Source organism: Aquarana catesbeiana, linkage group LG02, assembly GCF_042186555.1.
Source record: "Aquarana catesbeiana isolate 2022-GZ linkage group LG02, ASM4218655v1, whole genome shotgun sequence".
NCBI classification, from domain to species: Eukaryota; Metazoa; Chordata; class Amphibia; order Anura; family Ranidae; genus Aquarana; species Aquarana catesbeiana.
In genome coordinates, this window is record NC_133325.1 from 583,743,797 (window position 1) to 583,771,481 (window position 27,685).

The following is a 27,685-nucleotide window of genomic DNA, read 5'->3' on the forward strand; positions in this document are numbered from 1 at the left end:
TAAAGACATCTCCTCCCTCCCACCAGCACTTCAAATAATAGACGAGTTCGGCACGTTCTCAGGAATCAAGGTAAACTGGGGGAAATCAATTCTTTTTTTCACTAAACGCATCCAGTCAAAACATACTGTCCGGCACCCCCCTAAACTGGACAACTGAATTCAAGTATTTAGGAGTAAAGGTTGGAGCTTGCTGTCTTCATATTTTGAGCTAAACCTCCAGCCACTACTCAAACCTCTTGCAGAAATGTGCAGCCTGGAAAACTCTCCCCGGTGGGTAGGGTAAACTTAATTAAAATGATATACCTACCTAAATTTCTGTACCTTTTTCAGAATTCACCCTTGATTCCCCCGCCTCATTTTTTGCCAAACTGAAAAGGTATAATATTCTCCTTTATCTGGAACGGCAGGCCCCCAAGACTGGCCATTACTACCCTCCAGCTACCCATCACTTAAGGGGGTCTGTCTCTACCGGACTTCCAGGTCTATTTCTGGGCGGCTGTCCTGGTGACGGTTAGATAGTGGTTCTCCCAACCACACAATAACCCAGCAGTGACCTTGAAGGCCGCTATCATGGGCTCCTACTCCTCTCTCAGCAACGTGCTGTTCAGAGGGATGAAATCCCACCCTGGCATTACGGAGCTGAGAACTACAATCGCAGTTTGAAACAGGGCTAGGACCCGCTTTAACACCCCAGGGACATTCTCCCCCCACATCCCCCTGTGGGGCAACCCTAGACTACCGCACATGGAATCGGTTCCTGATCCCCAAGTTTGGGCAAGGAAGGGAATTCTTAAGTTAAAACATATCGTTGTAGGTGGTAAACCTACAACGATATGTAGTATCTAAACAGCATCCGGGATGGATGCTGTTTAGATACTACCAGCTACGACATGCTTATAGGAAACAGTTTCCATTACTCCTTAAGTTAGAGTCAGACCCTGTGGGACGGACTACTTACCGCAAAGCTAATAGATAAACCGTTATCCTCTATATTTCCATTTGTCCATGCCCCCTACAGAGAAACTTGAGAAAACTTTGGACAAGTGGAGAATAGACATCCCCGATTTGTCAGAGGATGAATGGGAAAGGTGTATTCTCCTTTGTTATCAATGTGATTTCGGCTAGAGATCGATTTTATGCAGGTCAAGTTCCTCCACAGGGACTATTACACCCCGAAACGACTGACAATTATGGCACCTAACACTCCGGTGGTCTGTTCCAGGTGTGGTCTAGAGTCCGCTTCCTTTCTACACATGGTGTGGTCTTGCCCCCGTCTCGGGGACTATTGGTCGGAAATAGTTAACACCCTCGGTCAGGTTACCTCATTGGATATGGGGGCTCACCCCAAAGTGATGCTGTGGAATATTTTCAATCCCAGTGTACGGGGCAAATATACCAAACTATTTCTGAGTTATGCTACATTTTATGCCTCCACTGGAAGGACGCCCCACCCCCTAAGGTATCTTCATGGCGCCTAGCAATGAACTCTGTACTCCCATTATACAAACTCACATGTTAATCGTAACTACCCTAAAAAATTCGACAAGATATGGTCAGGATGGATAGATGCATGAGGTGCTGGGGCTGTGGATGATATTCGTGGTAATGCTGATGTACCAGCTCCATGTTTACACACCAAGGCTAAAATCTCTTAAATTAGCACCTATTGTCTATTCTTAGTTAAACTAATAACGTACTTGTGGTTCCTCCCTTGTCCCCCCCCAATCCCCCCCCCTTTCCCCACAAGACCTCCTTGGTTAATTTGCTGCGACCTGTGGCCTCTATGCACATGTTTTACTACAGTATCATGTAATGCTCTTAAACATCTTCCTACTGTCTATGTGAACAAACTAATTACCTACCTTGTGACTACATATGTAATAATACTACTATGTTTACCTGTGTCTATGCATTGCTTGTACTGTTAAATATCTTGAAAAAACAAACATTTTTTCTTGTGAAAAAAAAAAAAAAAAAAAAAAGGTTCCTTTTGAAGCACAGTGGCCTCCATAATCCTTAAATGGAAGACGTTTGGGACGACCAAAACCCTTCCTAGAGCTGGCCGTCCGGCCAAACTGAACTATCAGGGGAGAAGATCCTTGGTGAGAGAGGTAAAGAAGAACCCAAAGATCACTGTGGCTGAGCTCCAGAGATGCAGTCGGGAGATGGGAAAAAGTTGTAGAAAGTCAACCATCACTGCAGCCCTTCACCAGTCAGAGCTTTATGGTAGAGTGGCTCGACGGAAGCCTCTCCTCAGTGCAAGACACATGAAAGCCCGCATGGAGTTTGCTAAAAAACACCTGAAGGACTTCCAAGATGGTGAGAAATAAGATTCTCTGGTCTGATGAGACCAGGATAGAACTTTTTGGCCTTAATTCTAAGCGGTATGTGTGGAAAAAACCAGGCACTGCTCATCACCTGTCCAATACAGTCCCAACAGTGAAGCAAGGTGGTGGCAGCATCATGCTGTGAGGGTGTTTTTTCAGCTCCAGGGACAGGACGACTGGTTGCAATAGAGGGAAAGATGAATGCGGCCAAGTACAGGGATATCCTGGACGAAAACCTTCTACAGAGTGCTCAGCACCTCGGACTGTGCCGAAGGTTTACCTTCCAACAAGATGATGACCCTAGGCACACAGCTAAAATAATGCAGGAGTGGCTTGTTCTTCAATGGCCCAGCCAGAGCCCTGACTTAAACCTAATTGAGCATCTCCGGAGAGACCTAAAAATGGCTGTCCACCAACGTTTACCATCCAACCTGACAGAACTGGAGAGCATCTGCAAGGAGGAATGGCAGAGAATCCCCAAATCCGGGTGTGAAAAACTTGTTGCATCTTTCCCAAAAAGACTCATGGCTGTATTAGATCAAAAGGGTGCTTCTAAATACTGAGCAAAGGGTCGGAATACTTAGGACCATGTGATATTTCAGTTTTTGTCTTTTTTTTAATCTGCAAAAATGTCAACAATTCTATAATAGTAAGGTTGAATAAAGACACCAGTCCATCGAGTTCAACCTCAGCGTGTGTTTAAGTCAGTGCGTGTCTACAATTATCCCTATTTTTATTTAAGGTACCCATATAGCGCTGTGTCAATTTTTACGCAGCGCTCCACACATATGACACACTCACATCAGTCCCTACCCTCAAGGAGCCCACAATCCAAGGTTCCTAACATTCATATACTAGGGCCAATTTTGGACAGAAGCCAATTAACCTACCAGCATGTCTTTGGAGTGTGGGAGGAAACCGGAGTACCCGGAGGAAACCCACACAGGCACAGGGAGAACATGCAAACTCCAGGCAGGTAGTGTTGTGTTTGGGATTTGAACCAGCGCGTTTTTCAGTAGTGATGCAGCTTTGGACACCGCCAAAGTAAGTGGATAAGGTCCCCCCTTTCTCTGCCTCATCGAACACATATAGGATCCGAGCGTAGGCCCATGTCATGTAATTTACATGGGGTATGATGCACTCTCAACATGAAATATAATTGAGACAGTCATTGGGTGACATTCAGAGAAGAGCACGGATTCCAATGCCCCTTCCCATTATTCTTCAGGTATTTCGCCCACCTCTCAAATGCTAAGCTAGGGAACCTATCCAACCCCCCACCCCACCTAGTAGCATGGCATAAGTCTGCTATATTTGACTACACTGTTTCCAGATGAGGCCCAACAGAATTTTTTGGAGGGGTATAGAGTTGCAAATCCTGACCTAGTGCACTGCTGGAAGGAAATAAAAACCTTGTTTACTTTATTTTTTGTCTTGTATTTCCTCCTAGTGAAATGTTCCTACTCTGTTAGTAAATTATACAGTCTCCCCTTTTATTCACCCTACTTCTCTCTCCACTGAGAGTACACGGCTGATCAGTCGCGGACATTGAACAGTCCTTAGTGTACATTCACCCGGCCCCACTGTTCTGACTGCTGGGATCAGTGGTGCATGGCAGTGATCATCTTTGTACGTCTGTCTTTTATCTTCCAAGTTGTACTGTCTAAAGAGGATTTGCTGAGCATGGCTGATGAATGCTGGACTTTTATTAATATAGTACATACAGTGGACCTAAAGTTTGCTAGCCACTTTATTCTTCCTTTTTTTTTTTTTTTTTTTTTTTTTTTTTCCTCCACCCACTATCTTTTGGACTTTCTAACAGAAACCCAATGGGAAAAAAATGTCCTAAATTCAAGGTAGTTCAGGTACACAGCTTCTCGTGCTTCAGCTAATGAGTCACAATTTTGTTTTTCACAAGGACTAGCTTCATACAGGTGTTTTTCCACTTTATCAAAAAAAGAAAGATTAGACCCTCTGCTGTCTTTGTACCTGGTGAAAATTTCTCAATAGAGATATGCACAGTACTATAAACCTAACCGGTTATAATCTCTGACCCAACCACTAAAAATTTTACCTGGTGTTGGGCTTTAATAGAAAGTCTAACATATTTTCCTTTTTAATTTTGTAGATGTCACGGTACTCAGTAACATCTCTCATACGTTTGGTCTCCTGGATACAGTGAAAAAAGTTCTGGAACAAAAAAGGAGTCAAACAGACCAGAATGAACAGTATCAGTATACACTGGCAGGTGAGGTAAAAGTTCTATTTAGAGGCTTCTTGTGTTTGTGTTTGTTTTTTTTTTTTTTTATCTTTATTATCTTTATTTTACCTTTTTATTTGTTAGAGACATATGTGAGTCCTAATCCCCTTAGAGCCACAGAGCTACACTTTCTTTATCCACTTGAGCTCTGGAAGGTTTTACCACCTTCAAGAGGAAGTTAACTTCCATCTTTGCATTTTACCAACAGGTAAGCCCATAATGAGGCTTACTTATAGGTAGTGTAAATATTTATTAAAACTACACCGTTTAGGAGATATTTACTGTACATGCAGCCAGTGACATCACTGACGTATGCGCTCTGAAGGAACGGCCACCTGTGCCGATCCTTCAGAGCTCTGTGCCGTGACCAGCGGCGTGTGGGAGTGACGTCATTGCGGCTCTGGCCAGTCACTGAGCCAGAATCCACGAACCCGGAAGCAAGACGGGTGAAGAATGGAAGCTGTCTCCAGCAAATTGCCTTGCTGGAAAGCTTTGTTTTCAGGTAAGTTTTACATGATGTGCTAGTATGCGATGCATACTAGCACGTTATGCCTTTGCCTTGCAGGTAAGGGGGGAAAATAATTAAAAATTCAGTGATTTACAACTGCTATATTCATGACCATGCCTTTTTTTCACACAATAGAGCTTTGTTTTGCTGGTATTTGCTCACCACTGGGTTTTTATTTATTTTTTTTTTCTACTTTCTGCTATAAAACATATATAATAAAAAAAATCGAATTTCTTCATAAATTTTGTCCAAAACGTATTCTGCTACATGTCTTTTGGTAAAAAAAAAATCCCAGTAAGTGTATATTGCTTTGCATGAAGGTTATAGCGTCTACAAACTATGGTGTGTGTAGATATAGAGATATCTATATAGATATAGAGCTATAGTAGGAACTTTTAGTCATTATTTCCCTTAACGTCTTTCAGGACAGCACCTTGATAGCGTGGCTCCACCCACTTGACAGGAAACACACCTCCACCAAACTTTAAAAGGAGGCTCCTTCCCACTTATCAGTAGTAGTAGTAGAGAACCTCCGGCCCAAGCTGGAACACCTAATCAGAATATGGTTTATGTGTTTCCTCCGGCGGGAACACATGTGGGAGTTTGGAGCTCTCAAGGTTCTGTCCTGAGAGAACAGGCTCCCTACTCCACTATTTTTTTTACCTACCTCAGGAGAGCCGATTCCTCCCATTTTCCACAGGCTTACGGGTGCCGGGTGGATGGGCTCCTTCTCCCTCGTCAGTGCTCGGGGAGAGCCAGGACTGCTCCGGGTATTGCTGCTCCCAGGCAGGGGCGTCAGGCGTTTTTTGTTTGTTTTTTTTCTTGCCTGCACATGTTTTTTCCCTGACGCCGCCGCCATCTTGGGAAGGGCAGTCAGAGGACTGCATCTGCCGGATGTGAGGTATCCTGAAGTGGGGCGGCATCCATGGAGCAGGCGCCAGGCGTCATTTCCGCCGGAAGCGCAGAGGGAGGAATAGGTCTGGTGCTTATTTAGTTCCGGTCTGGCGCACAGGTGCTATTGGAGTCCGGAACCGGCGTTTTCGCCACAGGCATCACGCTGCTGCCTCAGCATGGATTCAGGAACCGCAGCGAGTGGAACAGGCACCAGCAAGGCCCAGGTAAGGAGCAGACTGTAGTTTCTGCTCAGCTTTACTGTGGGGTCTCTCTCTAGCCCTCTTCTCTCTCTAATGTTAGTGAGGTTTTGAGGGTATTTTTTTTTCCCCCTGGTGGCGGAGGGGCCTGTCAGGGCACATGAGTCTGATAGCTTTTCTCACTGTGCACCTGTGGTGAGCAACCTTGAGTAATCAAGCTGACTCTAAAAGATGGTTTGTCTTTTTTCTCTCTCTTTTTCCCTTATCATGGCAGGCCAAGAGCTCTGACCCTGGGATTAGAAAGAAATGTCCTTCATGCAAAATTAAGTTAAATGAAGGCTGGAAAAAGGCTTTATGTCAAGCATGTAATGACTCCTTGGTGAGGGAAGAAACCACTTCCGCATGTAGTGATCTAATCGCATCTGCTAAAAAGGAATTGGATGCTACCATTCATTCCTTCAGATCCTCACTCACCTATCCATCTGCAAGTCAGCCCACTACCTCACAGTCCTCTCAAGGCTCACTGTTAATCCCAGCAGTGGAGGCAGAGATGGGTCCTCTGAACCAGGAAGGGCTTTCCCCATCCCATTCTAATGAATCAAATGAGGATGGTGATGAGCTGGAAAATATGTCTTCCAAGTATAAATTGTCTTTGGATCAGGTGGATGGCCTTTTAAGGCTATTTATGCTACTCTAGGCCTTGAGGAAGAGCATAAGGAAATGTCTTTACATGACAAGATGTATGCAGGGCTTAGCGAGTCTAAGTCCGTACCTTTCCAGTCCATGCAGTGATTTCTGAAACAATCAGAAAAGAATGGGCTGACCCTGATAGGAAACCATTTTTCTCCAGGGCTCATAAGAGAAGGTTCCCTTTTGATGAAGACCCAGCGGCTCTTTGGAATAAGGTTCCAAAACTTGATGCAGCCTTTTCTCAAGTGTCAAGATCTACTGACCTAGCATTTGAGGACATGGGGATCTTAAAAGACCCCATGGATAAGAAAATGGATCAACAGCTCAAGCGGACTTGGCAATCCATTATGGGCAACCTTAAGCCAGCAATGGTAACTACTTGCATCTCCAGGAACTTGGAGTATTGGGTAAATCAGCTTAAAGCTCATATAATAGCAGATTCCCCTAAGCAAGAAATCCTTGACTCCTTTTCCACCCTCTCAGCAGCCGTAGCCTATCAGGATGACAGCTAAGGCGGCAGCCCTTGCTAATTCTGTTAGACGGGCTTTATGGCTAAAGACTTGGCAAGGGGACACAGCATCTAAAAACAAGTTATGCGGGGTCCCTTTTCTAGGAGACTTATTGTTCGGCCCTGATTTGGATTCAGTTCTGGACAGGACTGCAGATAAAAAGAAATCTTTTCCTGTCAGAAGAAACAACCAGTCAGACGTTTTTTTTCGTCAAAGGGCTCAGGAACAAAACAAGCCTCAAGAGAAAAAGAAAAACTGGTCAAGGCAGAGGGGAAAAGGCAAAGGAAATGTCCTTTTCCATCCTCCTGCGTCAACCAGCAAGACGCAATGACAGTCGGTTACAGGTAGGGGGAAGACTGCAAGGCTTTCTCCCCTATTGGGCAAGCATAACAGAAAACCAGTACATTCTGAATATGCTAGCCCAGGGTTACAATATAGAGTTTTCAGATCTCCCCTCAGAAAGGTACTTGATGACAAATCTTCCAAGAGATGTAACAAAATCCCTGGCAATGAAGAGCCTATTGAAGGATCTGATAGATCAGGGGGTTATGACTTGCGTCCCACAGGGGGAGCTTTATCAGGGATTTTATTCCCGTATATTCCTGATAAAGAAACCATCCGGAGATTTTCGGTTAATCCTAAACCTGAAACCGCTGAACAGATCAGTCCAATACAAGAGGTTTCGTATGGACTCCATCTTCACGGTCAAAAATCTATTGACAAGGGAATGCTTTATGGCATCAATAGATGCCTATCTGCATATCCCTATAGCCCCGCAGTCCCAAAGATTCCTAAGATTGGCGATAAATTTGGGAAAAGAGGTTCTGCACTTGCAATTCATGGCCCTCCCCTTTTGGCCTGTCTTCTGCCCCACGAATATTTACAAAAATAATGGCAGAAGCGCTTGCACCTCTTCGCATGCAGGGGATTGCGGTAATTCCGTACTTGGACGACCTACTCCTTTTTGCCCCCTCCAGGGAAAGACTGCTAGACAACCTCGGAAAGACCCGAGGTCATCTAGAAACCCTGGGTTGGATCATAAATATGCAGAAGTCAAATTTCAATCCAGCCTAGAAAATACTATTCCTGGGGTATCAGATCTGTTCAAGGGAACAAAAGATTTTTCTCCCAGAAGAGAAGAAGGGGAAAGTCCAGAAGGTGGTAGCGTCCTTACAGGCAAGCCAGGAATTATCAGTCCGACAAGTGATGTCATCCCTAGGAACCCTAACCGCAACCATACCAGCCATTCAATGGGCAAGGTTACATTTCAGGCCTCTCCAGAGCTTTCTCCTGAGAATATGGAATCACAGGTCAGAATCTCTGGAAGCAAAGGTAAAGATACCCACCAAAGTCAAGAGATCGCTTTGGTGGTGGAGAAGACAGGAGAATCTGTCAGAAGGCCTGCTCTGGTCATTTCCAATAGAAAAAGTGGTAACGACAGATGCCAGTGTATGGGGTTGGGGAGCTCACTTAGACCAAGACTTCACGCAAGGAATGTGGTCTCGGACAGAAGCAAAGAGGCCCTCAAATTGGAGGGAGCTAAAGGCAGTCGCCTTAGCTTTAGATGCCTTCTCTCCTATCCTTCAAGGTTCTCATGTCCGGGTCCTCTCAGACAACGTCACTACCATAGCCTACCTAAACAAACAGGGGGGTACAAGAAGCAAAACACTGCAGTTGCTAGCTTCAAAGATCCTGGTTTGGGCAGAAAAGCATGTTCGGTCCTTATCAGCAGTCCGCCTCAAAGGCACCTTAAATGTAGTGGCAGATTATCTAAGCAGAAGGCGGATTCAGGAGTCAGAATGGAGCCTGAATCCGGAAATCTTTGCAATGATTACCAGGGCCTGGGGTCAACCACAAATAGACCTATTTGCGTCAGCGGAAAATACACAACTCCCAGTATTTTTCTCTTCACAGAAACGACAAAGCCCAGGGGACAGATGCGTTAATCCAGCCCTGGAACTTCCATCTGGGTTACGCATTTCCTCCTTTCCAACTTATCCCGTTGGTGTTAAGAAATATACAGAGGGAGAAAGTGGCAGTAATCCTAATTACTCCATTTTGGCCAAAGAGGGCATGGTTTTCCACCATTCTACAGATGGCAGTCAAACCATTTTGGCGGCTGCCTCTCTGGCAGGACCTGCTCCTACAGGGTCCAATACAGCATCCGGGAGTGGCCAGTCTAAGCCTCACGGCCTGGTTTCTGAGGAGCAGTTGTTAAGAAGCAAAGGTCTGTCACAACCCTTGGTAACTACCTTACTTTCCAGTAGGAAAATGGTGACCAGAAAAATCTATGCTAAATATTGGAAGGTCTTCAACTCTTTTTGTCATTTGACTAAGAGAAAAGTAAGAAATTTAGTGTCAATTTTGGAATTTCTTCAAGAGGGGGCAGACAAGGGATTGTCAGTCAGCACCCTTAAAGTTCAAGTAGCTGCTTTGGGAGTATTTCTAGAAAGACCAATCTCTTCTGAGCCCTTGGTTATAAGATTTTTCAAGGCACTTACCAGATCTAGACCAGCTCCGGCTAAGCACTTTCCCAATTGGGATCTATCAGTGGTCCTGCAAGCCCTTACAAAGGAACCTTTTGAACCACTACAAGAAATCTCTCTAAGGAATCTTACTCTTAAGACCTTGTTCTTAGTTGCAATAACGTCAGCAAGGAGAATTGGTGAGCTGCACGCCCTATATGTTAAGAGACCCTTTTTAACTATCTACACAGATAGGATTATACTTAAGACCAATCCGGGTTTTTTTGCCAAAGGTAGCGTCAGCACACAATAGGTCGCAGGAGATCATCCTGCCAACCTTTTGCTCTAACCCTTCGGGGGAAAAAGAAGGCAAATTCCACAATTTGGATGTAAGAAGGACTTTATTACAGTATCTGGAGGTAACAAGTAATTTTAGATCCTCGGATTCTCTATTTATACTTTTTTCTGGTAAAAAGAAGGGCCAACAAGCTTCTAAGGGGTCTATAGCTAGATGGCTTAAGTCAGCTATTCTAGCAGCCTACTCAATCGGGGCTATCTCCCCCGCTGGGAATTAAAGCACATTCTACCAGGGCTCAGGCCACTACATGGGCAGAAATGGCTGGTGCCACCCCAGATCAGATTTGTAGGGTGGCTACGTGGTCAAGTTACCTTACGTTTGTCCGTCATTACAGGCTGGATCTTCTGTCAGCAAGTGAACAAGCTTTTGGCAGAAAGGTCTTGCAGGCTGTGGTCCCTCCCTAAGTGGGTAAGTCTGTTATCCTCTCAAGGTGCTGTCCTGAAAGACGTTAAGGGAAAAATCAAGTTAGACTTACCGGTAACTTGTTTTCCAGGAGTCTTTCAGGACAGCAGCAACCCGCCCTTATTGTATTAAATGACTATGCTGTGACTAACCATATTCTGATTATGTGTTCCAGCTTGGGCCGGAGGTTCTCTACTACTACTAAGTGGGAAGGAGCCTCCTTTTAAAGTTTGGTGGAGGTGTGCTTCCTGTCAAGTGGGTGGAGCCACGCTCTCAAGGGTGCTGTCCTGAAAGACTCCTGGAAAACAAGTTACCGGTAAGTCTAACTTGATTTTTTTTATACTACTAATGGCGGTGATCAGCAACTTATAATGGGACTGCGAAAATGCCGCAATCTGCCACTGACATGTCTAGTGACACTAATATACAGTGATCAGTGATAAATACTATACACGCTCACTTGTACTAATGACACTGGCTGGGAAGGGGTTAAATATGTGCCTAACAATGTGTAATGTGTGCTGATTTTATTAAAGATCTTTGTTTCTGATGCCTGCTTTGCTGATGCCTGCTACTAATCCTAGAAATTAGATCCCCTTAAAATGATAGCAGAAGGCGCAAAAAAAAAAATTGGCTGATGGAACTGCCACACTGTTGTACCACTGTTGGCTATTGTGTAGATAAATGTCTAAGCCAGGGGTCTCAAACTAGCGGCCCTCCAGCTGTTGCAAAACTACAAGTCCCATCATGCCTGTGGGAGTCATGCTTGTAACTGTTAGCTTTGCAATGCAGACTTGTAGTTTTGCAACAGCTGGAGGGCCGCCAGTTTGAGACCCCTGGTCTAAGCAATGGGTCATGTGACCACTGCTGTAGGTGAATCTGAAGAGTGGTCTTCTGTTCAAGAATCGCATGACACTGAACCTCTGTTTTGGCCAGCATCACGGAAACACTTCTATTAGCAATCTAGCAGAACGTGCTATTAAAATGAATGCCAACATGACACAAACCCAACCAATACCAAAGCATTTATTGTTTGTGTTGGTACACAGTTTCATACACAGTGATTCAGGGACTTGGCAGGTGCTGAAAAGATTTTCAAGTTCCTTTTTAAGCCCTGTACAAACAGGCAGAATGTCGAGACATTTTGCCAGTGAAAAAAACAAAACTTCCATCATTCTGCCCATGTGTATGTAGGTCTATCTGACAGAAGCCGGCCGCTCGGAAACCAGCAGCCGATCGACTCAGCCAATGGCAGAGAGGTCTGATCGGAGCGTTCTGGCGGGGGACCATCCCCCTGTCAGAACACAGCAGCTCAGCGGGAGAGATTGCTGGACTAATCTAGGTATTTTTAAGGACCTAATTTTGGAGTCCAGTGAAAAGTTCATTCACTGAACAATTTGCCTGACATAAAGTACCTTTTATGCTAAAGTCCAATCAGTGAAAAAAGAATTACTATTTCTTTATCGTACATCATAGGACACAGAGCCTTAAGTAATTACTTGGTGGGTTATGAGCCTACCTTCAGGTGTTGACACTGGTATAACCAATACAGGAAGTTGACTCCCCTATATAACCCCTCCTCCTTCCAGGAGTCCTCAGTTTTTTAGCCAGTGTCTAAGGTGTTGGTCACGAGTGAAGATGTGCTCTGAGGAGCTCCAGGGAGGGATCAATGCAGGATTTAAAAAAACAAAAAACAAACAAAAAAACCCTCCACAACCGAATCCATACTCGCGACTGAGGCCATAGGATGGTACCTGTGCCTTGCATTGAAGAACAAGGTTTTGCCTGTAAGCTTTTCTTTGAGAGCTGGACCCTAGGAACCAGGACTCTTTTTGGTTTTTCATATTACCTAAAGTTGTTCCTGAGGGGTGCTATATAGGTCCAAAGGAGCGGAACCCCTTTAAAAAGTGCCCCAGTCTTTATGGGGAGAAGCCTAGGAACTGTAAAAAAGTCCGCCTATGCCTTTTTCTCAAAAAAAAAAAAAAATATATATATATATATATAGCTAGTTCATAACTTAAAATGTCTCCTAGAGGGAGTATATTACACTTACCTAGTACAATGCTTTTTCAGCAGCTCTGTGTCTGGCTATAGCAGCGGGTGTGGTCCCTGCAGCCAGAGGGGAGTTCTTAATTGAACAGATGGTGTTCCTCTTCTGAGGGATCTAAAGGGGTTACAGCAGTAGTTTATGACCATACAAAACCAGCAATTTGCATTTTTTGTATAAAGTGAAGTCTTCTTTTAAAACTAGGAGCTTAACAAACACTGCTGATAAAAATTCCCCGCCCCTCTGCTCCTGGAGAGGTGCGGTAACAGCTGACACTTATGTGTAATCAGGATCACACCTGAGGCTTAACACAGACGCTCTCAGTTCATATGCTGAAGACAGAAGTCTGTCACACTAAGACACAGGAGCGCTGGGCATGTAAAGGTGTGTAAACAGGCATTTCCAGCACAAGAAATTTTATGGTACTCGGCATCAAAGGCTGATCCTTATGGTGACGTTTTCTTTTGCTAAAACTATTGTTCAGCAAGGACCATCATTTGTTAAAGTGCCTCTGCTGTTGTGCTTGGCACATTTGATTTCCAGTGTACCACAAAGGTACCAAGGATTACACCCCCAGGCGCTGGGAACTTCAGTCATGCCTCCACACTGTCATCCTCTCTGGAGATACCTGACATGGCAAGCCAGGGTGAGTCATTGGAAGCAATTGGTGGTGCAACTACTTCTCACACTTCAACCCCTGTGTATGTGACTGAAGATGCATTCTCCTCTGTCTGCCCTGTTGGGCTTAGAAGGAAGATTAGTGGCTTTAATCGCATTCTCCATCCAAGAGGATAGGAAGCATGCTAGATCCCCCCTCCCCCACCTCAAACCCCTTTTTCCAAGGGAACAGTGGGCACAGGGTGAGGTGTTATCCTCATGTGATCACGGGGAAAAACAAGCTAAATTTTCCTCTGCGGAGGAAACAACAGTTGATGAACCTTATGCAACCTCACAATCTGACAGATTGATGGTACAAACTCTTACAGAGATGGTTCATTCCACTTTTTATACTACTAACAGAGTAAGCTGAAAGTCTAGGTCCCTTCTTTGGTTTTTAAAACAAAAAAAAACAAAAAACCTTTTATAGCGCTTATTTATGCTGAATGGGATCATCTGGATAAGCATTTTTACCTCCAAAGAATTTCTCAGTTCTCTATCTTGGGGGGGAAAAATTCACAAGGGTTGGAAATACCAGCAGTAGATGCTGCGATTTTGAGCATCAATAAAGATGCATAATTGCTTAAGCATCCAACAGATAAGGAGTTGGAATTTTTTTGTTAAAATCCTCCTACCAATGGCGCTATGATTCGCCATAGATGCCATAAAAGACCCTATCCACCAGGCGTCTCGCCTTGCGCTTGTGCTAAAACACATGCTTAGGACCCTGTGGTTAAAAGGGTTGGTCAGCCGAAGCATCTTGCAAAAAAGGGGTGTCTGACTAGTTTCCCTTTTCATTGGGGAAGGTTTGGTGAAATACATCCAAATGATATCTAGCAGTAAAGATCTTTTGTCCAGTAGAAGGTATAAATGTCCTTTTTATTTAAAGTGAAGTCACAACAGCTCACAGGTTAAGTACTCTGACGGCCAGTGCAGCCATGGGAGACTTCCTGACAGACATGGGTTCAGATCAACATGTCAGCGTTCACTAGTGAAGGAGCCACTACTCTGACGGCCATCGTAGCCATGGGAGGCTTCCTGAAAGACGTGGGACCTTGTTTTCAAGTTGGCTCCTTGTGACCTTGGACAAGTCACTTAAACAGATTCCTTCCCCTGCGCAGGGGCAGCTGCCTCTAGGCAGTGGTGACGGCCTCCACCGTCAGACTCTGGGGCATGATTTCCAAGAAATACTGTTCAGATCTGTGCGACTTCAAGGTAGTCCCTGCAATACTTTGGTACCACTTTGATGCGACTTGAGGTCCATAAACCCCTAGAATACACAGGCATTGTTTCCTGTCGCATCAAAATCGCACCCTGACGTATTCTCGGTGGCAAAGGATCACAGTAAAATCACGCAACTTTGGGGTTGCAATCGTTGAAACTGAGCCTAAGAGGAGAAAATATTCAGCCCCTGTATACATGATTGAAGATGCGTTTTTCCTCCGCTGTGCAGGGCCTAGAAGGAAAATTAGCGACTTTAATCGCATCCGCTATCCAAGGATGAGAAGCGTGTTAGACCCCCTCCCCCATCTGAGATCCCTTATCGAGGGGACAGTGGGTAGAGGATGAAGGATTCCCCTCAGGTAATCGGGAAGAAAGGCAAACCGAGTACTAGAGTTTGAACTTTTTTCAGCCTCGCAATCTGAGAAATTGCTGGTACAAACCTCTTACAGAGATGATTTCTGCCTCTTTCAAGCTACCTCCAGTAGAGTCAGCTGATCTGTTTTTTCTTAGGTTCCTTGGAACCTTCACTGCTTTTTTCATGCATTTCCTGTACAGGTACTGAGCCACGCAGAAATTCAACAGATCCATTCTAGATCTAAAAGAATCTAAATCAGTTCCTGAAGATCCGCTCCTTTCTATGGAGTCGATCAAGTCAGTAGTTTCTATCCTGCAAGGAGGAGAACTTTTGGCGCCTATCGGCATCAGGGATGCATATCCGCATGTCCATATATTTCCCACTCACCAAAGGTTTCTGCGGTTCGAAGTAGAACAGCAGCATTTCAGTTTATAGCCTTGCTCTTCGGGCTAGCTACAGCACCTCGAGTGTTCACAAAGGTGCTAGCCCCACCTGTAGCCAGGTCAAGGGCACAGGGCTTAAACAGTCTTGGCATACCTAGACGATCTATTGCTAATAGACCAATCGCTGTTTGGAGTAAGGTGTACGCATTACAACCAGTTACCTGGAAAGGTCTGGGTTGCATTCTCAACCTAGTAAAGTCTCCATTAAAATCGCTAAAAAAGGGCTGCAGTATTTGGGTCTGATCATACATACAGCCCAGAAAAGGTCTTCTTGCCCAGAAAAAAAAAAAAAACTAAACAAAAAAAAACCGCCACTCTATAAAAGAGTTGGTGCGGATGGTCAGGTCAAAAGGAAGTCCCTCCATTCACCTTTGCATGAGGTTGTTAGAAAGGATGGTGGCTTCATTCGAAGCTGTTCCCTTTGCCCAGTTCCATTCGAGACTGTTGCAAAACAGTATTCTATTCTCTTGGAACAAAACGATCTAAGCTTTGGACTTGCCAATGCGGCTGTCCCCAAGGGTGTCCCAAAGCCTCAATTGGTGGTTACTAAAGAATGTCCTAAAGGGTAAATACTTCAATCCACTTTTCTGGAAAGTGGTAATGACAGAGAAGACAACTGTCCAAGGACAGTGTTCAAGAACCAAAAGAGCCTTGCTTATCAACATCCTAGAGATTCGGGTAGTGCGTCTGGCTCTAAAAGCCTGGACTTCCGGGTTAAGGGATTGTCCCGACAAGATCCAATCGGTCAATGCCACAGCTGTGGCCTATATCAATCACCAAAAGGGGGCACCAAGAATCTCTCAGTGCAGAGAGAAGTGAACTATATTCTAACTTGGGCAGAAATAAAGAAATATTCCGTGCCCATCGGCAGTCTTCATTCCGGGAATAGAGAATTGGCACGCGCACTACATGTGCCGCCAGCAGATTATTCCCAGGGGAATGGTCTAATCACCCCGACATGTTTCGGGCTGTTTGTCAAGGATGGAGGACTCCGGATGTAGATCTTCTAGCATCCAGTGCAACATAAAGTTAGTCAACTTTGTGTCCACAACAAAGGATCCATTCGCATGCAGAACAGATGCGTTGATGATACTGTGGGATTAGCTTTTACTGATCTATACATTTCCCCCTATTCAGTTGCTGCCTTGACTTCTTTGCAGGATCAAGCTGGAAAGAAAACCGGTAATTCTGGCAGCACCAGCATGGCCCAGAAGGTCATGGTATGCAGAGGTCGTAAAAATGGCAGTGGAGGACCTTCCCTTCCACTAAGGCCAGACCTGCTCTCACAGGGGCCGATATTCCATCCTACTTTACGAATGCTAGATTTAACTACCTGGCTATTGAGACCCACATTCTGAAAAGACGTGGGCTTTCCATGGCAGTTATTTCTACGTTAATGCTAGGAAGCCAGCTTCTAGAGCTATATATTATAGAGTCTGGAAAGCTTATGTTTCCTGGTGTGAATCCAAGGGTTGGCACCCTCGGAGATCTATTAGAGGCAGAATTCTTGCCTTTCTACAAGTAGGTGTAGAGATGAAGTTGGCCCTGAGTACTATTAAGGGCCAAGTCTCAGCCTTATCAATTTTATTTCAAAGACCACTTGCTATGCATTCTTTAGTCCAGGGTTTCATGCGAAGAGTGATGTGGATTAATCCGCCAGTTAAATCACCCTTAAGCCCTTGGGACTTGAATTTAGTTTTGTCAGTGTTAAAAAAACCGCCATTCGAACCATTACAGCATGTTCCCTTAGTCCTTCTGACTAGGAAGCTAATATTTTTGGTTGCTATATCCTCAGCAAGGAGGGTTTCAGAATTGACTGCTCTTTCCTGTAAAGAGCCATATTTGGTTATTCATGAGGACAGAGTGGTGTTGGGCCCTTGTCCAGGTTTTTTACCAAAAGTGGTCTCAGGTTTCCACCTGAACAAGATATTGTCCTGCCTTTTTTTTTCCAAAACCATGTTGGTTATTCACGAGGACAGAGTGGTGTTACGCCCTCGTCCAGGCTTTTTGCCAAAGGTGGTTTCAGGCTTTCATAAGAATGAAGATATTGTCCTGCCATCGTTTTTTACAAAACCATGTTCCAAAGAAGAAAAGTCACTACATTGTCTTGATGTGGTGAGAGCAGTGAAGATCTATTTAAAGAAAACTGCTCAGATTCGTAAGATTGATGTCTTATTTATTCTGCCAGAGGGTCCTAAAAAAGGACAGGCATCATCAAAATCCACTGTGGCTAAGTGGATTCGGCAAGTTATAATTCGAACTTATGATTTAAAGGGAAAGATTCCCCCTTTTCAAGTTAAGGCGCACTCTACCAGAGCCGTTGGTGTTTCTTGGGCAGTGCGTCACCAGGCCTCCATGTCTCAGATCTGCAAGGCCGCGACTTGGTCTTCAGTGCATACATTTACAAAATTTTATCAAGTAGATGTAAAATGGAATGAGGATATCGCCTTCGGGCGCAGTGTGCTGCAAGCAGCAGGATAATTCCTCAAGATCTGGGGGTGCCCTATGGGTTGTGTCTCCCTCCCTTCAAGTAGCATTGCTATGGGACATCCCACCAAGTAATTACTTGAGGCTCTGTGTCCTATGATGTACGATAAAGAAAATAGGATTTTTAAAACCGCTTACAGGGGGCCCCCGGGTTACAAACAAGTTAGGGACTGTAGGTTTGTTCTTAAGTTGAATCTGTAAGTCAGAACAGGTACATTTTTTAAGTGTAGCTCCAGCCAAAAAAAATATTTTTAAGCTTTTTGGTTAGCATAGGGAAGGGTTAACACCCCTGTAACATTTGTTTTGCTGTGTGTGCCCCTGTTCAGAAGATTTCACCTCACTTTCTGTCCCAATGACAATTGGATTTTGAAAATTTCGGGTTGTTGTGGAAACAAGTCTTGGTGATAAAGCATCAGTGGGGGTACCTTTTCCCCAAAATAGCTCTTACAGGAGAGAATTTCCCTTCATAGGGGTAGATTTCCTCTTACTTCCTGTTGTCTGCCTCCGTTTGTAAGTAGGAGTCGTTTGTAAGTCGGATGTTTGTAACTAGGGGACCCCCTGTACCTGTAAAATCCTTTTCTTGGCGTACATCATAGGACACAGAGCTCCCGCCCCTCTGTTTTATGGGGTGAGAGTATTTTGCTTATATTGCTTGGCTACAAAAACTGAGGACTCCTGGAAGGAGGAGGGTTTATATAGGGGAGTCAACTTCCTGTATTGGTTATACCAGTGTCAGCACCTGAAGGTAGGCCCATAACTCACCAAGTAATTACTTGATGCTCTGCGTCCTATGATGTACTCAAAGAAAAGGATTTTACAGGTAAGCTGTTTTAAAAATCCTATTTTTATTTTTTTATTTTTTTGGTGTTCTGTCATTGAATGTGCCAACAAGTTTTAAGCCTACATGCTGAGAGAAAATCCGTTGCTTCCCCCCAGCAATCAAAGGATTAAAATCGGCAGACTTATGTGTTACTAAACCCAGGACCCTGCATTTACTATATCTGGATTTCCACAGTACACCTAACATGGAAATGCAATTATTTTAGTAAATATAAACTGCTGAATATCTTTCCTCAGTATATAGCAGTCTCTTTTATCAGTGTCTGGTTAAAGCTTGTAGGAGTTTTGAGTCTTCTCTGGCTGTCCTATGAGGCTGCATGGCCCCTAACCCTGTCTGGACAGTGCTGATTGGCCCTGTGTTGATCACATGCACCCTTCTAAAAAAAAAAAAAAAAAAAAACCTCTAGCAATACACACCAAACCTGAGCATGTGCAGACTGTGGGGACAGTAAAAGAGGATCAGAGAAGACAGGATCAAACAGCTTTTTAACACAATGCAGAGGGTTAACCCCTCGGGTTCCACAGTGAGTGTAACGAGCATGATTTACTGCATATACAGACTGATTTTACTGTTATGGGTTTAGTATCACTTTAAAGGAGAAGTGCTTTAAGAGGTCTTTGCATTGTTTAATCTGTATTGTGTTTCCCAGTTTATAAAGTTCTGTTTATTTTTCAACAGATCTTGAACGGCAGTTGGAAGAGCAAAGGAAGCAGGATGGAAACCACTCGCCTATTCTTCAGAATGTTGTGTTGATGCCAGTGAACACCCCCAAGCCACCAAAGAGGCCACGACTTCAGCGTCCAGCTTCTGCTGGCACTTTAAACACTTCTCAGCCTCAGTACACTGTACTATCTCCCCTCACCTTGGCACCCGTTGGACAGCAGTTCTCTCTAGGTGGTTTGCGTTATGCTACAGTGTTGGGCAAGACTGGAGAGGGGGATGCCCTTACTGTTTTAACAGCAGAAATGCAGGAATCTGGAGCATTAAGTGGGGTCATGAGCCCTATGGAGCTTGTTGCAATGGATTCAGGACTTGAGCAGGATGGAGTTGGTGAAGAGGGACAAACAATCATTCAGATAGATCCAGCACCAGACCCGGAGGGTGGATCCAAAGTGATGGAGCTTGGTGATGGAAAGGTGTTGGGAGTGGGCCACCACGATGGAATGCATAATGTGGAAATTGTGGTCCTGGAAGAAGACTAATCGGAAAAGCTAAAGTAGAGACCATAGTGTTTAAAGTCATTAAAAAAAACACATTAATTTATTACAGTTATTAGGCCATTTTATTTTTGGAGGTATGTAGATTCGGTGATTTAAAAAAAAAAAAAAAATAGTTTTGAAGTGGAGCCTTCATCTGCTCCAAAATGGACCTTACCTGAGACATATATATATTCTTGCAGCCTTTGTGTTTGTGTTGTACATAGAGTGTAAAAGACTAAAATGTTAAACTAATTTTTTTATTAAAATAAATATATTGCTATAACCTGTTGGTAATTCTAAACATTTACGCAAAGCTGATGATGAAGTGGTTTTAAAATATGTATAGGTCTTTTTTTAATCTTAATTGGGCTATTTAGTGTTTCATATGCTTTAAATATGTGTAATTCCTCCTGAAAGGTGTACAGGATTTACAGCTTACATTATAATGCTACTTCTGCTGAGGAAGAAAATTCATGCCCTGATCAGTTACATTTATTGTAGGGCTGCACCGATGCCCTTCTATTTTTTATTTTTTTTAATCTGAGTATGAGTACCGATACTTTCGGTCAAGTACGCAAATCGCACTGCAAAGAACTGCATAAGATTTGAGTAGGAATGCGGTGCGATTCCTCGCACCACTGCTGTGGGGGTACCCAGGCTTGTCGTGATTATGAGCCTAAGTTCACATATTAGCGGTGTGGGAAACATCCCTGCATGACCTCCAATGGTTCGAGCCATCCACTGGCATCTTAGTCTGTAGGGTTCAATACTGAGTTGGCTGACCCTTTGCAGCTATAACAGCTTCAACTCTTCTGGGAAGGCTGTCTCCACAAGGTTTAGGAGTGTTTGACCATTCTTCCAGAAGCGCATTTATGAGGTCAGTCACTGATGCGGACGAGAAGGCCTGACTTGTAGTCTCCGCTCTAATTCATCCCAAAGGTATTCTATTGGGTTGAGGTCAGGACTCTATGCAGGCCAGTCGAGTTTGTTCACCCCAAACTCGCTCATCCATGTCTTTATGGAGCTTGTTTGCACACTGGTGCGCAGACATGTTGGAAGAGGAAGGGGCCATCCCCAAACTGTTCCCACAAAGTTGTGAGCATGAAATTGTCCAAAATGTCATGCTAATGCCTTTAAGAGTTCCCTTCACTGGAACTAAGGGGCCAAGCCCAACCCCTGAAAAACAACCCCACACCATAATCCCCCCCTCCACCAAATGAGTTGGTACTTAACAACCGATGAGTCATCAGCTATCAGCGGGGTTCGGCGCTGACCGCTAAATGTACAAAAAAAAAAAAAAAATGCCGGCAATGAGAAATTAAAGTGGAAGTAAAGTTCCACGCATTACTTTTACCTATAGGTAAGCCTATAATAAGGCTTACCTACAGGTAGTGTAAATATCTCCTAATCTGTATTTACATTACATGTGGCCCGTCACTGGCGCATGTGCTCTGAAGGATTGGCCAGCCATGCTGTTCCTTCAGACCCCTGTGCCATAATCGTGGGGAAGAGGCCCTTGTCCCCATCAATGTAGGGACAAGGTGCTTTGGGGGGCATGTAGCCTGGTATGGTTCAGGAGGGGGGGACTCTCGCCGCCCCCCCTTTTTTTCTGACCACCTGGGCTGCATGCTAGGATAAGGGTCTAGTATTGATTTGGGGGGGGCACAGTTTTTTTTTTTTTTTTTAAATTGCCATGGGGTTCCCCTCAGCCATACCAAACCCGAAGGACCTGGTATGGATTTGGGGGGGGGGGGGACTGCACGCTTTTTTTTTTTTTTTTTTTTTTCCCTACATTCAGCCATCAGCGGGGAAACCTGCTGACAGCCGAGGACTCATCGATTGTTATGGATGCGGCGGTCTCCAGCTCCTTAACAACCATGTTGTTTACTGGTTAAGGATGATGGTGGCTGCCAGTTCCTAGAACCACTACTTATTTACTGCATTCATTTTTTTTTTTTTTTTTTCCTTTTTGTGCATTTACTTTCACTCCTGTGATATGCTGTATTTACCGAGCATTTTTGCTTTATGCGGTAAATACAGCATAAGGCAATTAGTGAATTGACATTTTCAGGACAGCATGCAGTATTTGACAAAACTCCTAAATACCTCTGTAACAAACTCACCTCTCTACATGACCTCTTTATTGCTAATTTAATCTAATATACTCGCCATTACCGAAACCTGGCTTCATGAAGCCAACACTGCGTCTTCTGCTGACCTATCCCATAGTGGTCTTCTCTGGACCCGCTCCCCCAGATCCAGTGGACGTAAAGGAAGGGGGTGTCTGAATCCTTCTAGCCCCACATAGCACCTTTCAGGTACTTCATCCACCTCCCTCTGTCACTCTCCTCATTTGAAGCACACTGCATTCATCTTTTCTCTCCAGTTTGTCTAAGGATAGCTGTGATCTACTGGCCCCCCTGGACCGGTATCAACCTTTCTTGATGACTTCTCTGCCTGGCTGCTAGCCTACTTTCTCTCTTCTGAAATCACGAGAATCATTCTCGGAGAATTCAACATCCCTATTAATACTAAAGCCGGGTACACACGAGCGGACTTTACGGCAGACTTTGCCCGCCGTACTTTGACTGCCGTACTTTGACTGACTTTACGACTGACTTTCCGAATGTACGGACTTGCCTACACACAATCAACCAAAGTCCGACGGATTCGTACTTGATGACATACGACCGGACTAAAACAAGGAAGTTCATAGCCAGTAGCCAATAGTTGCCCTAGCGTCGGTTTTTGTCCGTCGGACTAGCATACAGACGAGCGGACTTTTCGACCGGACTCGAGTCCGTCTGACAGATCTGAAACATGTTTCATTTCTAGGTTCGTCAAACTTTTGAGAAAAAAAAGTCAGCTGGTGCCCACACACGATCGAATTGTCCGGACTCCAGTTCGCAGGACAAAGTATGCCGTAAAGTCTGGTTGTGTGTACGCGGCATTACACTCCTGCCACTTCCAAACTTCTCAGTCTAACCTACTTTGATCTGAAGCAATGGATACATGCTTCTACTCACTCTGAAGGCAATACCCTTGACCTCATTTTCTCCCACCTATGCACTCCGTGCATCCTCTCCGACTATCCTTTCCCTCTCTCTGATCGCAACCGTATTAGTTTCACTCTCTTCCTCTCCTCTACTTCCAACTGCCTAAAAGTTACTCGCAGAAACCTACGTCACCTCAACCCTTCTCTTCTACTGACGACCTATATGACAAAATCTCACCCCTATCCTGCACCGACCTAGCCACTTCTGTCTACAACACTTCACTTCTAGCTTCACTGGACACACTGGCCCCCCTCACTACACACAGAAGCGGGCCCCGACCCTTCAACCTTGGCAAACGGATGACACTAGAAGTCTGAAAAAACATAGCTGTGCTCATGAGCACCCGTGGCGAAAGACTAAGTCTTAGATTTCAACCAATATAAATCTGCCCTCCAAAAATACAATTCCAGCCTCCTCACTGCCAAGCAGACCTATTTAATCACTCTCATTAACTTATCCCGTCCCCGTCAACTCTTCTCTATCTTCAACTCTCTACTTTGTCTTCCACCCTCTAACTCACTCACTGCCCAGGTGATTTCCAATCCCTTCAAACAGAAGATTGATATTATTCGTGAGGAGACCTCTGCTGTTCAGATATCCTCCACGCTTTACACTTAATGCCCACGGCTACAATAATTTCTCTTTCAACCCCACCACTATAGATGAGGTTGCTAAACTACTTGCTAACATCCAGCTTACCACCTGCCCTCTGGATCCTGTTCCTTCTCTAACTCACATCTTCAATCGCTCCCTCTCTTCTGGTATCTTCCCCAACTCTCTAAAACATGCACTAGTCAGCCCCATACTTAAAAAGCCCTCACGCCCTATCTCCTTGCTCCCCTTTTTATCCAAACTCCTTGAACATCTGGTTTACAACCGACTGAGGGGCCACCTTGCTGATAATAGCCTTTTTGATACCCTTCAGTCTGGATTTCGTCCTCAATATTCCACAGAAACTGCTCTCCTAAAACGAGCAAACCGTCTACTAATAGTCAAAACCAATGGACACTATTCTGTACTCCTAGAAACTGGTGGTGACAAGAGCTTTATGGAATGAGACAACCAGCCCGCATCCCTTTATGCATATACGGTAGATGCTTTTTCCTCTTAGGTGGGATTTTAAAGGGCGGAAGTCTCAAAAAAAGTATAGGAAAAAATATAAAAAATTATCAAAATTTTATTATATCACAAGTTTAAAAGTAAGACGTGCTAAGGTGGGAATAATGAATAAAAACAACAATGGATGCCAGAATTAACAAATAATGAAAAATACAACCAAGATATACACGACAGGTCGACAGAGCTACACAAAACCCCACAGAGGCTGTATCGGCAAGGAGCCAATTGACAGTGCAGGCCCAATGCGTTTCGAGGCTTTATATAAGGATTGCGACCTCTTCTTCAGGGGCTGGAGGTAAGGTGTATATCTGTAAAAAATATATCCTAACCATGCTATTGCAGGGTCAACACCGTATGGCATCCACCTCAGACGGGGGGGAGAATCGGTGAACCACCGGGGCCCAGATCCGAATACCAGCGCCGCCGCCGCCGCAAAACCAGGACCGCCAGCAAGTTAGGACCAGACACAGAGGGCGTCACATCCGTCAGCTGTGTTGTAATTTCTCTTTGTCAGCTATTGACGCAGAAGACTCGGGTTGTCTATGCCTTGACTCCTCGAGCGGGTATATAGCAACTGACAACACCCCAGGTGTGAGAGATACTATTGGTGCATAATGAGGGGTTGATCCCTGTGCTGATTCGCACAAAGGTGTTGTCTATAGTGGCTGATAGATTTTAGATACCACACTCCAGGGGAAAATGGCAGAAGAGCGTCTATATTCAGCGGCTTGAGCATATCATAGCAGCAGCATCTTCAGTTCTGTGTCCTCCCAGGGCTATTCTGTACTCCTACTCCTGGACCCCTCTGCTGTCTTTGATACGGTTGACTACTCCCTCCTCCTCAAAACTCCACACCTTTGGTCTCTGTGACTGTACTCTTCCTTGGTTCTGTTCTTGGACCTCTTCTATTTCAATCTGCACTGCCTCCCATGGCTTCCATTACCACCTCTATGCTGATGACACCCAAATCTATTTCTCTACCCCTCAGCTCTTTCCCTCCGTCATCTCACGTATCACTGTTACTAACAGATATATCAGTCTGGATGTCACACTACTACCTCAAACTCAGTCTGTCCAAAACCGAAATTATAATTTTTTCCTCCCTAACGTGCCCATTCCCGATTTCTCTATCAAAATCGATGGCATAACTATAAGCCCATCCCTGCATGCCAAGGTCTTAGGTGTAGTCCTGGACTCTGAACTCTCCTTTAAGCCCCACGTCCAATCACTGTTCAAATCTTGCCTCCTCAATCTCTCTAAAATGTGCCCCTTTCTAACCAATGCCGCAACAAAGCTCTTAATTCGCTCCTCGTCATCTCTCGATTACTGCAACTCCCTTCTTATTGGCTTACCTCTTGTCAGAAACCATGAAATCAGACCGAGACAGAAGTACAGTTAAATCACACTTGTTTAATAATAAAAATAAATAGAACAAACTTAGTCAAAACGTAGCCAGAGTTCAGGACCTGGAACGGAATAGTCAAACAAGCCAAACGTCCGGGAGCCAGAGATGAGCGTAGTAAAACAGCAAGCAGGATCTGGAGCCAGAAGGGATGTCAGCCAAGCAAGTCTTTTAACAGGAATGCAGGAGAGTGTCTCTGTGATGTTGACTTAGGCGAAGGCAGAGATCCTCTGGGCAGGACGGCTTAAGTAGGCAGGACTGACGAGCAGGATATCATCAACAGCTGAGTACCTGTGGTGAGGTAGGAGTTGGCAATTAGCCGACAGCTGAGCCCAGCCCTGACAGTACCCCCTCCTCAACGACCCCTCCCCCTCGGAGGACCACCAGGCTTGAGGGGAAAAGGTCTATGGAAATCACGGAGGAGGACAGGGGCATGTATGTCCGAGGATGAGACCCAAGAGCATTCCTCCGGACCGTACCCCTTCCAATGAACCAGGTACTGTATGCGCCTATGGAACCTACCGGAGGAAACAATGGACTGTACTTCACACTCCTCATGGTTCGCAACCTGTATAGGGTGAGGTTGTGGCACTGAGGTGGTAAAGCGGTTGCAGACCAAAGGTTTTAATAAGGAGACATGAAATACATTTGAAATACGCATGTTAGAAGGAAGGTCTAATGCGTAAGCCACTGGGTTAATCCTGCAAGGAATACGGAAAGGCCCAATAAACCAAGGGGCGAACTTCAGTGAGGGAACACGAAGTCGGAGGTGGCCAGATGACAGCCAGACCCTGTCCCCAATCTGGTAGGAAGGAGCAGGCAGGCGTCTGTGGTCAGCATGGAGTCTGTACCTATCATTAGCATGTTGATAAGCCTCCTGGACTTGTGCCCAAGTGGAACAAAGACAACAGAGATGCTCCTCTAACGCAGGAATACTCTGCAGAACAAATGAGTCAGGCAACATGGAAGGTTGGAAACCATAGTTCACCATAAACGGGGACAATCGGGAAGCAGAATTCAAGGCACTATTGTGAGCAAACTCTGCCCACGGTAATAGGTCTGACCAGTTATTATGATGGACAAAAAGGTTTTTTATTACATTTTGTCAATGTCTTTGTATTGTATGCATTTAATAAAATTTGTTATTTTGACTATGTTTGTTGTGCCTCTAAAGTCCGTTTAGGAGTTCCTTGTTGAACCCCTTCCCCTCTTTTTTTTTTTTTTTTTTTTTTTTTTTTTTTACTTATGACAGTTGTTATGATGGTCAGAAATATAGCAATGTAGGAATTGCTCCAAGGACTGATTGGCTCGTTCTGAGGCCCCATTAGACTGCGGGTCATACGCAGAGGAAAAAGCAAGCTGAATTCCCAACTGTGCACAAAAGGTTCACCAGAACTGGAACACAAACTGACTATCCCTGTCTGAGACAATCACCTTGGGTAGCCCATGTAAGCGAAAGATCTCCCGAGCAAAAATGGAAGCCAGTTCCTTAGAAGTGGGCAACTTCTTAAGTGGAATACAATGACACATCTTTGTGAACCGGTCAACCACCATAAGGATAACTGTGTTGTCCTGGGAGTTGGGTAACTCCACAATGAAATCCATAGACAGGTGGGTCCAGGGCCTCTCTCCATTGGGTATGGGTTGTAGGAGGCCCACTGGACGGTGTCGTGGAGTCTTACTCTGAGCACAGACGGTACAGGCAGTTACATCAGCACGTAGACTAGGCCACCAGAATTGTTGGGAAATGGCCCAAAAGAGTTGATTCTTACCAGGGTGGCCAGCAGCCTTGGGAGAATGGTAAGTCTGGAGCACAGCAGAATGGAGGCTCTCTGGGACAAAGCAGCGGTCACAAGGTTTCTCAGGAGGAGCATGGACCTGGGCAGCAAAAATTTTGTCATGCATAGAAGTGAGACTGGTGCGAACCTTAGCCAGAATACGATCAGGAGGAATAACAGGAACTAGAACCGACTCCAACTCGGAAGTGGGAGAAAATTGTCGTGACAAGGCGTCAGCCCTTACATTCTTAGTACCGGGTAAGAATGAGACAATGTAATTGAAACTCGACAAAAAAAGAGCCCATCGTGCCCTTCTGGGAGAGAGGCGTTTAGCCTCAGACAAGAATGTGAGATTCTTATGGTCAGTAAGAATGAGAATTGGCACAGTGGTACCTTCGAGGAGATGTCTCCATTCTTTCAGGGCTAAAATGATCGCCAACAGCTCTCTTTCACCAATCTCGTAATTG

At 44.8% G+C, this 27,685-nt stretch overlaps 1 protein-coding gene across 4 annotated transcripts in view; it reads left to right on the plus strand.

The window, feature by feature from the left end:
- The window catches only part of GMEB1 (glucocorticoid modulatory element binding protein 1), a 43,557-nt gene extending 23,411 nt beyond the window's left edge, over nucleotides 1-20,146 (plus strand). For all 4 annotated transcript variants that reach the window (XM_073616204.1, XM_073616205.1, XM_073616203.1 and 1 more), the window contains exons 9-10: nucleotides 4,456-4,575; nucleotides 19,343-20,146. In XM_073616204.1, coding sequence (XP_073472305.1) covers nucleotides 4,456-4,575; nucleotides 19,343-19,866 — 644 coding nt within the window. In that variant the 3' untranslated portion in view covers nucleotides 19,867-20,146. The remainder of the gene's footprint in view (nucleotides 1-4,455; nucleotides 4,576-19,342) is intronic.
- The last annotated feature ends 7,539 nt before the right edge of the window (nucleotides 20,147-27,685 follow it).